Here is a 13,078-nt window from a genome sequence, read left to right as displayed (position 1 = left end):
AAAAGGAACAAAAATAAGACAGTTTCCTTTCATTTCTCTTTTTTACAGTTTGCAGTCTGACAGATTTCTGACCAAGTTCGAGTTAAGACAAAGTGCATGTGGCAAAAGTTGGAAGTGTTGTAATGCTGCCTACTGTGATTTGTATAAACATTTAGGATCCCCTGGAGAGGAATGTAATCCAGGGTTCCCTGCTTACACAGAAACACTCAGAACAATATAATATTTGAAAGAAAAGAAACATCTTTAATTGGATTTGTACTGACTATTTTTGAAATAGAAAGATGACACTTTATCCAGTAAGCTACAGATTTTGTTTGCAGTCACAGGGAATAGACAGGCCCCAAATTAGCTACAGGACAGTCCTCAGTCTTGTTCCATGAGCCCAACAAAATGCTGAGGTTAGCATGAAAAATGCTAATGATAAGAAAAGAAAGAAAAGGCTATAAGACTCAAGCCATGTGCATCTCTAAGTTCATGCAAATTAGTCTAAATGGTTCATGTGATTTTCTCTTGCATCCCTCAAATAACAAAAAAAATGAAATGGAAAATGGTCAACAGTTCGTCTTGCTTCTGACTAGAAGTTTGCTCTCAGGTGGTTACAGTTTTTGCCTCACACTGCTTAGCTGTGTGGTGCTTAGTTTAGCTTAGGTGGTGCCAAAGGGTGATGCGCTTGCTCCCTGCAAAAGCCACTGCAAGACCACCTCACTCTGAATCCCTTCTGCCTTTTGGGATAACCTTCCCTAGTCTTAGCACCCATCCTCCTGTAGCCAACGGGAGAGTAGCAACTCATGGCACTGCTCATGTTTTCATGCCAGGCTGTCTCTCTTTATTGTGTTGAAGGCCAGGAAAGGAAAGTACTGCGGTTCCATTCCTTTCATGGAGAATCAACAGCAACAAAGAAATGAAAATAGCACTCCAAAGAGTATATCCAGATTTGCAATGTCCTTCAGCTTTTGTAATGATAGAAGGATGATACTAGAAGCTTTTATAAAGGTATAAACCTGGTTTGATTTTCCTTTTCCTTCCCATTGTTATTTTTTTTTCCTTCTTTACATTGACAGTTGGTGAGGTTCATCAGTAAGAGGCCTAATTTTTTTCAGATGTTGCACTCCTCTTAACACCAATAGGGGCTGAAGAATAACCAAACCTGAGGCAAGAATAAGCTTCAGAGATATACTGCCCCGAAGCAACTAAAAATTCTGTGCATCTATAGTTGTCTGTATTTATTATTTCCAAGTATTCAAATAATTTTAAGGTGTATTCCTATAAGAGGAAAACATAAGCTCAGGTTCACTGTGTCCATCTTCTGGCACATAATGGATATCCCAAAATAAGAAATTCTGCTGCTTAGGCCTCCTTTTATGTAACAAGTGAAAGAAATAGGTATCTTCATGAGGCAATTAAAACTGTGCAAGATCTGAGAGCCCCTTTGGAGGGGACTGTTGCTTCATTGACTTGAGTGACTACACACCTAATGTAGGTCTCTTGTCTAAGTGTTAAGAGGGATGAGTGTAATCCATATTCACTGAGATGATAAGTAAAACTTAGGACAGGACAATTTGTAAGTGATAAGATCCTTTAATTTCTTTTTAAGGGAGGTGCACACTTGGATGGTTCTATTAACTGTGTTTGGCAGAGCTGTGGAGACATTAAGTCAGGACTAATGTAGCCAACCAAATAAGAATGATTTTTTGGAGGGACTCCTAGAGAATGGGATTTTAGACGGGACAAAGAGAAAGGTGGTGAAGAGGGATAGGTCTTGGAAGTAGGAACAAGGAATTTAAGTTGAATACACCTAAGTGATATATTAACAAATGCTAATGGTCACATCACCTCTTTGTTAAGGACTCCAAAGAAAACTTCTTATAGAGGAGACAACTTCTCTTGTTGCCTCCTTTCCAGAAGAGTGACAATGATAAAATGGAGAGGCTAAATGGGGAGGAAGGCAAGGGGGGGTGAGTCTGTGAGACAGCTTTGAGGGGTCACTGTCATCTCAGTTAATATTAGATATCTACAGATGTTGATGTCATGGATGAGCTAGTTGTCCCGAGTTTGCTTTTGAGTCAAAGCAGAGAAACCACTGCTTTCAGGGAATTGCTCAGCAGTTCAGCTGAGCTATTTTAGATGTTTGTTTGAAAGTGAGATGACTCCTACCTTGCCAGTTTCTTTCTGTTGATGAAAAAGAAGATGAGGGCTGTTAACTCAGGTGCGGAGTCTAGGTTTTATCAGATGCTATCAAGCAGTCTGTAAACTTGCATTCACCTCAGATAGCTAACAAAACTGCCAAACAATTATTTTCCCAACAAATCTTGTTGCCTCTTAATCCAAGTAGGACTTTTAGGGGGTAGAGGAGACTTGCAAGGCTGATATATTTAAGAAAAGGCTAAATGAGATATTTTTGGTAAATTGCATTTCCTTATTAGTCATCACTTCTCTTTTCATTCTGAGAAACTGTCCTCTTCAGATGTGTTCATTTTATTTGGCATAAGTGCAGATAATTCCAGATGTTGCTGTTTTTTTTTTCAGTTCATTGCCTTAGGAAACTGCAGTTGCACCTGAGAGGAAATATAAGCCAACCTGGAAGAAAAAGAAAAGAGATATATATAATGGCTTTGTTAGAGGGAAAGGAAAATCAGATTAATTTATATGCTCTGGATGATCTCTAATTGTTTCCTTAAAGATGAATTAAAAACCTTTTTATTCACAAAGAGCTGAGTTCAGGGCCTTATACATTTCCTATTGTGTTGAAAACTTCACTGATAATGAGTTGCATTTTCTTTCTTCCCATAAAGGTCTACTATTGCAATGGAAAACAGATTACTAAATGTAGCAACTGGCAGGTAAGCAGAAGTGATAATATGTTTTGATATTGAGAGCAATATCTGTGGCTGATATAAATAGGTGTCATCTTCAGACTTCAGCAGAGCTGTGGTTTTTCACCCATCTGAAGATGTGGCTCCTAGATCCTTAGCTATGGACTGTTGAAATTTAAATCTAGATACATAAAGTGTTATCTACCATCACTTTCAAACTTCTGAGCTTGATGGAGAAAGAGTATTCTTGCTATTGTAATCTACCTAGGATAAAGCCTGAGAAAACACTGAGTATCAAGTTTTTTTCTTGCTTTGGGAGAACTTATTTTTTTTCCTTACATTCTCTGCTATGTCAACAGGGGGTGACAAGGTTAATGACATACGGACCCTTTCCCCTCTAGAATAGCAGTTCATATCTAGTTCACGCTGCTAGCTACTGAAAGTCATTTCACCTAATTAAAATAAATAAATAAATAAATCTCATCCAGTTCATGGCAGGTAAGCTGTTCACAAGTCTACAAGCGCTGTGATGAAACTTTCCCTGACACTAAGTGGAGTGAGTGGGCACGGCAGCCGAATGACATGGCTAAACGCTCCTCCGTGACACCTCTGGAAAGCTGGGCAGACTTTTCTGTCCAGGGCTGGAAGACACCAAGATTTACAGGCTATTACCTTCCACCAGAATAACATTCAGTCAAAGATAACTTGCACCTGCTGGTGAAAGTACTTCCAAATAAATAAATGAAGGAGCGGTATTCTTTGGAAACCAGTCCAGCATCACTTCTGACAGATAACAGCTATTGTGATGAAGAGTAAACACCTCAGTCGCAGGGTGATGCGAAGCATGCTGATGCACACTGGAAGCAAAACCGCAGACCTGCAGCTGACGGCTGAATCACTGCTGTATCTAATTAGGCACATCAGTTAAGATATGCAAGCTTCCAACTGTCTGAGAAGGGCTGAGATTGTTAATACCAATCTGTTATTGTCCTCACCGCTCAGAAGAGGTGGTGGTGATAAGATTAAAGAAACAGCATTTTGTGCTGGTGGGGTTGGTAGTTTTCTGGTTACTTGCTGGGGGGACAGTGGGGCAAGCAGCTCAGTGTTGTTACATCACGATAGTCCGATTTGGCCCTCTGGATAATGTCAAGGTAAAGAAATAAATTGCTCCTATTTACAGTGCTGGTGAATAACAGCAGCCCCTTGGTTTTCTAATGCGGTGTCATTTGAATTGTATATGCTATTGAATCAGACAAACTATGTATTTATGCATTAGATTTCTTCAAATTCCTAGTACATTTTTTAACAAGATGCAGGAAAAATAAACTGAAATGCCGATCTTTTATTCCTAGGTTGTTTGTGACAGAGATTCAGCAATGCCCTGTGCTGAACATGATTCACGTAATGCACAGACAGTGGATACTGTGTTTGAAAGGGGCCTAATCAACAATCTTAGGAATAAAGAAGGATCTTAACTCAAAAATGTTGATGCGTGAAGAAACATAATTCTCTGTGTGCTCAGTTACTGTTTAGGGGACACGTGTACTATAGCAACCACATTGAATCAGTCCAGTGCCATTCAAAAGCAAATTAAGTTGTAAAATCCCACTGTACATTTATGAGTGTGTGTAAATATATGTATGGAAATTATTTATATATTTGCTACTTTGCATATATTTTTCCTCTTCCAGTATACTCAGCTCATCCCTGGAATCACTCTACCTCGGGTAACAGTGAGGTATCAAGGAGGTATTTTGCTCTTTCTATGAAATTTTTGAGAATAAACTTCCCGTAACATCTGACAAGACCACGCACCACCCCCAGAAGAGCTGTTCTCATCCAGATAGGGGACTCATGAGCACGAAGGAACCTCTGCTCCTCTGGCTCAGGCCACAGCACAAATCCACTCTGCAGAGGGTGCAATAGTGGATACCACTGCTCAAGGCAGCATAAGGAAACGCTAAAGAAATGCAACTTCTTTAACATTTCCTGGCCCCTGGAAGTGAGGATTGGGCTTTCAGGGGTCATTCTGAAGGAGGGTGGTGGGAGATGCCTTTTGATGCCCAAGGGATCGCATGTCTTGTAAAAAGGGTGGAGGGCAGTAGGAAGACAGGAATGGTGCCAGAGTGTCAGAGGCTTGTCTCATCGATGGCTGATTGAGCAAGGAGTCTTTGTAAACCTCTCCTAGGCACTTTGTACTCGAAGATGAGGGATACACAGTCACTGAAGAAGGAGGCTGATCAAACTACTCTTACCATGAAGAAGATACTGTGGATCTGTAACCCAGGCAGTGCTGATTATTGCTTGTAGCCTCTTTGTTTTGTAAATGAACACAAAAAATGCAGTGTCCTCTTGAGAATTAGGGTGCAGCTCCATGTTAAGGATCCTTCATTAGCGGATCCAAAATACCCTCTCTATACCCTGTCCCTGCTCCCATGCAAGGGGGCTGCGTCTGCTGCCATGCCTATTCCTAGTGTGACCAAGAGTGGTGAAAATAGGTAAATTATAGCAAGAAGTGCATAAAAAAATAGATAGATAATAGGAAAAAAGTGCTTCTTTAGGACCAGGCCATTCTACGTCTCTGTGTTAACTGAGCTGGTGCAAAGGAGAGGGATAACTGAACTTCCTAGGGGATGGGAGGTGGCAGGGATGAGTGTGGATGGTGGGGGCAGGGGCAGAAACTTTTAACAAATGCTGCTGCCAAAGGACCGAAAACATCATAATCCACTCTTAATTTATTGGGATGGATTTCGTCTAACTCTACTAAAAAACAGGTGTGCATATGGACACTGGGCATGTCTGGAGAGCGAGAGCCCTATCCCATGTAATAAATCAGCTTCTTGCTGCTGAGATGCTCTTTCTGTCCTCTGTGAGGGAGTCCAGATGCCCAGCTGACCCAACTGCCTAACTCTTCGATTGCTAAAGTGAGCTCAGATGTGTGCTGCTCTTACCCTTTATTCATGTTCATGTATTGCCTGAGTTTACAAATAAATCCACTAAGTAGTTTGATTATGAACAGATTCTGTAAGCACCTAACATTAGACCTATGTTAACGATGGAAAAAAAGAAAAATCTTTGTAGGTTACACTGTTAAAGAAATATGATCATCCTCCATTTTGTGTCATTTGCCAAATGTAGTTTCTTGCCAACACTGAAAAATCATGTTCTGCTGGAGGAAATTCCTTAAAGGCTTGCCATCTCTCAACATCACTTCTCTCTTCTATTGTTTCTAGAAGGAATAAAACTCCAGAGTGCTTTAAGCAAAAACGACCACTGCTTCTCTTTGTCATTTGAACAGAGCTTAACCTCTTTTCTAAGGACAGCTTGCTTTCATTCTCCAGAGAGGGATGAACCGAAGGCATTATATTAGAAATCTGGAATACCTTACCCAAAGAGTCATTTTATCTAATCTGGCACCATAATTGCTGCAGTGGCTTTATCATAATTTTATATTTACTAGGTATAATAACAATATGTAATGAATGTGCTATGTACTGTACTGAATACAGCAAAACCAAGGCAGAATTAAGGTTATTTAGGTACACATTTGAATAGCATTTGAAACTATTTCTTAGGTTTAGAATACTTTCGAGATAATTAAACAACCACCTAAAAGACACTGTAAAAGATAAATATGTACTTAGTCATATGGCTATCTTGCCGCAGTTTTTGTCTGGCAATTGTTACAGCACTGTAATACTGTAAGTCAGCATTATGGTATGCAATATATTATTATTACCTGGCCATTGATCAGATGAACTGTTGGCTGCTTCTCCAAGCCAGCTGAAGCTGGGCTTGCTTTCCAAGCAAAATCAGTGCAATAAGGCCCTGACTGACCAGAAGAGCTGTGTTTGGTTTATTATAATTACAATAAATTTGCCTGTTCATATCTAGGGGATTGCTTCTACTTTTCTTTTATTTATGTCCTGTTTATAAACAAGATACCTGGAAAAACTACAGATACCTTTATTGAATGCCCAGTTGTTGCCTAACTCTTTTAATTACCCAGCTGCAGACTTTGTGGTCTTCTGCATGTAGGGAACCCAGGTATATAAAGGTGTGCATCATTTGTGTGCCACCATGTGAGACAGTTTGGAAGGCTTTGGTGTCCAGCAAGTGCAGATCACCTGCCTTTTGATGAGCAGGCTTGTGAATGTTTAAATCTCAAATGTTAACTCTGTAAATATAGATTAACCTGGTTGAGTTTACCAGCTATTAATTAATTTTTGTGACTCCTTTATATATATATATATGTGTATATATATATATATATATAGTGCACAATAAAAGGGAGAATCTAACTAGTTCATGTGTACCATTTTAGTCTGAAACTTCTGGGCTTTGTTCCTTTCCTACCCTAGCATCAGCTTAAGCTGTAGTATACAGGTTTTCCCCCTTCTTTCTTTCCCATTAGTCGCTCTATTAAATATGTTAATTGTAGTGTCCCAGATTACTGGGAGCTCCTTAAATCAAAGCCATGAGACTTGGTAGCAAGGCGCTTAGCTATGAGCTTTGCAGATGATAACTGCATCATATGAGTATTCATACAGAACTGATTGAGCCCCTGAGGCCAGATGCTAGAGCTGTTTTGTACTACCCTGGCACCATAAAGCAAACTTGAACAGAGTTTACAGGTCTGCTTGAAGACTATTTCCAAGTAAGGAAATCCTGCCATCGTGCCTTTGATGCTGCCTAGAGGCTGTTCTGTCTCTGTCAAAACCCAGCCCTCACTGGGAGGAGGGAAATGAGGCCAAAAGATTGATCCCCCATGGTCTGACCCTGGGTGGGGTGGGGATGGGGGGGTTCCCACTCACTGTGCGCTGAACAGTGAGGGGAGTTGGAAGACCAATGTTGTTTTTAAAATTATCCGGAGAAGTATTTACTTGTTTTTAAAAGAGCTAGAGAGGCCTATGAGATTCTGTCATAAGAATTATAAAAATAAAATATTACTACACAGAATAATTATAACATGGTGCTTGGTACTGCACAAACACATCTCATCTGAAGAAACTTCCACTGACGACAGCTTTAAAATTTCCCTCTCTGTGCACCTCTGATCCTGCTTTCTGCTTTTTCCAAGGTATATTAGCTAAGAAGGGCTGGTACATGCTATGTCTTAGAGCAGGTACAAAAGAGCTTTATTTGTACTGCCTGTCATTTCAAGCTGGAAGAATTCAGTATCTATGTCAGTGCCTTTGCCATATGCATTTGGGTTTTCTCCTTCCCCTCTGTAATTCTTCTGGGGACCCTGCATAATAAAAGTCTCAACTTAATCAAGAAAAATTCAACATGTGGCACTGCAAGAGAGAGCTTCAGGATATAAAAGGAGGAAGCAAACAAACAAGCAGACCCTTGTGATGTCAGACTAATAACACATTTGCTGCTGTGCTCTCCGACTTTCTGGTGTGTGTACTGTTTCTCCTGTACAACGTTGTGCTGTGCTTTGTTTCCTTCGGCTGCTCAGCCCGAGAGGGTTAGCTGCTGCCAGGGGGGCTGCTGGGACACCAGCAGGTGTCTGAATAATTGGAATAAAAATTCTTTTAGAAAGAAGCAGTTCGTGGAAAATAAAACCCTTTTCTTAGATTAAAAAAGTAAAAAAAAAAAAAAAAATCATTTTCCTGTGCCATTAGCAGTGTCAAATCTTCCTCTTTCTTTCTTAGAGGTAGAATTAAGATACACCTGAAGGTACGATTGTTCCAGACGGGAGCAGGCTCAGCAAAACACATGATGTGGACAGCCTCCTTCTGCGAGCCTGCGGGAGGCGGAGGCACTCTGTAACAGCATGGGGACCAATATTTGGCTCTTGGGCTGGCGCCACAAAACAAGGCTGAGGTCTGTCGCACCAGGCAGCACGATGCCCGCGTCCATTCCACGCAGAATCGTAGTGTTATTTAAACCCGCATTTCCCACACCTTTTTCGGCAGCATGGACTGACTGCCGCAGCAGAAACCGGCTGCTCAGGCACAGATGGATGTGGGTGTCTTTTGCTGCTTGGGCACTCGGTAGTGGGGAGCAGTCCAAGAGGACGTCGGTGCCACAGGCCAACGTAGCAACAAGGCCGGGTGCCTTGGCCAGTGGGCCTGGCTCACTGCAAGGCAGCCAGCTTCTCCCACACCTTCTCCCTTCAGTCCCCGCTGCAGCTACTGGGCTCCCCTGTGTGGCTGGGTGCCTCAGGCCAAGAGGGAGCCGGGCTCTTTCCACTTGGCATCAAAAGGATATGGAGCTGGATGTGGTGTGTGAGATGCGGGGGCCATCTGTGGCCCAGGCTGTCTCACCAGCACCCTCGAAGGGTCTGGGAAGGGAGCCACTGCTTGTAGGGGGTTTTGGTGCCAGGCCTGTGGGAGAGGGCTGGGCCGTTTTAAGGCACCCCTGTGAATGGTGTGTCAGGTTATAGGGACCACCCATACTGCATGTGGCCTGGTGCTGAGAAAGGGCAGCCTGTACCCTGCAGCAACAAGCAAGGCGAAAGAGTGGTTAGCAGATCCAGACACAGCCTGGGAGGGTCCTGGGACCAGTGGTGGGAGTGGGCCTTAGTGTCAGCACCCCAGGTAACTGGCACAGTGATAAGGACTGCACCCAGAGTGCGGGCAACGGCCCCCATGACATTTTTATTTTATTTATTTATTTTGGTGCTGTGTCCCTGCCTGTCAGCCCTGAGGGACAAATTCATTCTCTCTTAAATGTGATTTCTCCTTCAAGGCTTTCTTAGAGTCCTGCACATTATGTAAAATACCAGGAATCCCACCCCTATAAAAAAAGCAAAGTGGCAGGAAGAGCAATGGTTAAAAAAATCCCTGTGGAAGGATAGCAAGAGGGTTGGGTCCTTGCATTTGCAATGGGAAAAGGAGAAAAGGGCTTATTGGTTGAGCGTGTAAGAGCCCCATAGCTTCTCAGATCATTTTGGCATTCAGCATGTTTATGAATAATGAAATAAACTGGTGTGACATGAGGGAATAAGCTGTAAAGTGTCACAAAGCACCAGAAACAAAATCCATCCAAAATGCTTCTTTTCTTCTTGAGGAAAACCTAAAACAACTTTTCTGATTACCTGACAGTCCATTTAATCCCCAGGAAACATTCCTTTGTTACAGTTTCAAGGAGAATTACTTGAAATAATCCTTTGTACAATGTGCTTGGTTCTATTTTAGTTTTAAATCATGTCCCTTTTCTTTTTTGATTTTTTTTAAAGGGGAAAATAAAAAAGACATCTAATCACTGCCTATGGAAGAGCTGAGGGCAGTCTTTCCAGTTCTGGGGTTGTCTTTGTCAGGAGACCCTTGCTAAAGAGACCAAGATTTCAGGGGCTGAACAAGAAACAGCAACAGTGATAATAATAATCATAGTGAAAACCGCTTCTGATGCCCAAATTTTTCAATTATATGGTGCAGACCGGGCTATAGCTGTGTCCTTAGGATGATGAGTAGTCTTTGGCGGGCCTGTGTCACACATGGGTGCCTGCAGCAGGTCCTTGTGCTGCCAGTGACCCAGATTCAGAAGGGGACCTGGGGTCTCCAGCATAGAGATCTTCAAGACTTCTGAGTGACACATGGTCAAGGAGGAGAAATGAGCTTGTGTGTGGCTGCCGCCATCTGCCTGCCCTCCAGCAAAGGTCACTTTCCAGGAAAGAGCCACCTCGCCTCTCAGAAAAATGTAGTGGTGTGGTGAAGAGAGGAAAATAAAAGATGAAAATCTCACAAATAATGCGACGTATTTAGATCTTTGCATCCTAGTGTACATCTAGCTGTGCTAGGTAAGGAATGCCATGAATTGGTAATTTTAACAATAAGAAAATGGTGTAATGTGGAGGATATTGGGGTCCATGGCTTTGGCATTTGAATGATGTCATCTTGTTTTCTCTGGGCATTCAGTTTTTCTTCTGTGATACAGATATAAATCTTATTCACCTCACAGAAATGTGTTAGAAATTACTGTGTCCCTATTCCAAGACATCCAAGGTCATTTTGCATCCACAGCCTGAAGAATGCTTTCAGGTGGGGTATCTTGGCAAAGGCTGAGGGTTGTGTTTTGGGGAAGAGGGATCTGCCCCTTCCTCCAGGGCAGGCTCAGGATGTGGTGGCATTTTTCTCTCACCAGATCTCTTCCCCGGGTTGCTATGCTGTTAGACAAGGAGAGAAACTGTGTCATGCCGACTGTGGTCAAGGTCTGTCTTTGTTCACATTGTCTCTGACTCAGTTCTTTGCTGAGCTGTGGATCCCAATGCCACAAGGTAGTGTAGAAACCAAGTGTTCAGTAGCACTTCAGAAAAAGCCACTCCTGTTTCCTGGATGAGAGCTTTCAGGGTTACAATGAATGGGACAAAAAATTTCTCCCCCGAATGATGAACATCGTTGACTTCTGAGGCAGCGGATCAGCACCAGCTGAGCTGGATCAGGAATCCGAGCTTAGCCTGAAGTGCTTGTGTTTGTGCAGTGATCTGTGGGACTTCTCATGCCTGGGTCTGCAGCACCGCGTCCCAGGCACATCTGAGAGAAGATGCTGGAGTGCCTATGAAAGGTTGTTGAAGATTGCTGAAAAAGAATTCACTCCCACTCTAGTTCAGTGCAGGTTGCATTAGAGAGAAGAGTTAATAACTACTGCCTAGGCCAAAGGTTATTCCTTTTTTTTTTTTTTTTCCTTCTTTCTTTTTTTTTTTTCACCTTCACTTTCAGAAAATTCATTGCTTTTTTTTTTTTTTTTCCCTCTTAGAGCAAGAAGCTCTTTTTGATCTATAAATAGTTCCACAACTCAAAGCAATGGGGCAACCTTAAAAATATATTATGAAGACATCAGTAGTGATTCTGTTGCTAAGGTTGTGCTGAGGTTTGAACTTAAAGCAGGACTAATGTTCCTCCTTTCACACTCCAGTGATTAGATACAGTGGCCAGATTTGGCACAGAAAGTCTTCAGAGAACGGTTGCCTTTGCTTTGTGTTACTTTAGGCAAACCTTGAACCTGCACTCCTTTTCTGAGACCTGTTTACACACTGACACATCTATTGGTTATTATTTCTTCGTTACTATTTGCTCACTTTCGGACATACAAAATGGCCTTTATGAGAGATTCCCCTTCTCCAGGACTGCAGTGCTTTTTGAATTGCAGTTCACTTCTCCAGTACCGTGGGGACCTTCCCCACCACCAGCAGAGGAGAGAGGGAGGGTGGCATCGGGCTAGGGGACAGGGGGGACTCGGGGTGGAGTGGGGGGCTCGGGGAAAGTCTCTGGAGCAGAGTATCCACAGAAGGAGGGAGGAGAGGGAGGAGGAAGCAAAAGCTTGGTGGGGGGCTGGTTCCTTCCCTGCCAGCTCGTGATGTGGGGGATACAGGACTCGGCAAAAATGTGGAGTGATCTCGTGTGCCACAAACTCTCTGAAACGCCTTCTTTAGAAAGAAAGGCTCCTGGGAGGGGGAACAGCAGTAAGCACAATGTTATTCTTTAAACAAATATCTTTAGAAATAATATCCTATTTGGTTCAAACAGAGCAGGAAAAGAACAACTGAAAAGGCAGTTAACGTGGAATGTACTAAATGCTCATGTGAAGTTGCCGGCACATTATCGTTGTATCTTTAACCAGGGAGGACTTCACTTGCAGAAATGGCTCTTGACAAAGTTAAGTGGCCCTATATATTGTTTGGGAAATTGCCCTTATTTTGTGCGCTTCTTGTTCCAGTAATGGAACCCATGAGCAGAGGATAATTGCAGCAGTCTCATCTGTCAAATAATATTAGAAGTCAACAGCTATAATCTCAGCCACTTGCTTTACACAGCTTTTCTCTGTATTTTCTGTTCAAATTGTCAGTTGTTACATGTAAGTGTCCCCATTCCCTGTGGCTGATAAAAGTAAAAAGATTTAAGTAAATCAGGAGGAGTGCAGAGAGAGGGCTTGGGCAATGGCTCTCAGTGCTAGCACAGTAAATCATATGACAACAGAACACTGGATATGAAAAATTACAGTCTGAGTGTAGTGTTACTTGTTACTATTATTGGCAGAGCAGTGCGGCACTGAATGGTTTGGCTTTGCAGGGATTTGGGGAAGTAGTGATTGGTTTTAGCTTGTGTGGGTTTGTGCTTTATGAGCTCAGATTTTAGTTTGGGGAGATGAATGGGTCCCTAAAAAATCAAAGCAGAACTCAGCTGAAATCATCTTCTCATCTGCAGGTCAGATCCAAGCCACTAGAGAATGGATTTGCTGGGATGGCCGTTCAGCTACAACACTGCAGCTCAGGGCAGTTTCCCCGTGCTAGGGGAAGGAGCAGGGATGCAGTTACG

At 42.5% G+C, this 13,078-nt stretch overlaps 1 protein-coding gene across 8 annotated transcripts in view; it reads left to right on the top strand.

The window, feature by feature from the left end:
- The window catches only part of LOC308191905 (uncharacterized protein), a 176,367-nt gene that overhangs the window by 67,521 nt on the left and 95,768 nt on the right, over positions 1–13,078 (top strand). For 4 of the 8 annotated variants that reach the window (XR_013948378.1, XR_013948379.1, XM_080584814.1 and 1 more), the window contains 2 exons: positions 2,793–2,840; positions 4,505–7,291. The exons of 2 other annotated variants lie outside the window; for them this stretch is intronic. Coding sequence is in view for 4 of the 6 variants with exons in the window: in XM_080584814.1 (XP_080440940.1) it covers positions 2,793–2,840; positions 4,505–4,582 (126 nt within the window). In the remaining 2 variants the exon portion in view is untranslated. 2 more of the 8 variants (XM_080584813.1, XM_080584815.1) reach the window with 1 other exon arrangement.

This window comes from Anser brachyrhynchus (genome assembly GCF_964034855.1).
Source record: "Anser brachyrhynchus genome assembly, chromosome: 3".
Classification (NCBI taxonomy): domain Eukaryota; kingdom Metazoa; phylum Chordata; class Aves; order Anseriformes; family Anatidae; genus Anser; species Anser brachyrhynchus.
The sequence above is the reverse complement of the archived record's forward strand: the minus strand, read 5'-3'. Positions and strand labels throughout refer to the sequence as shown.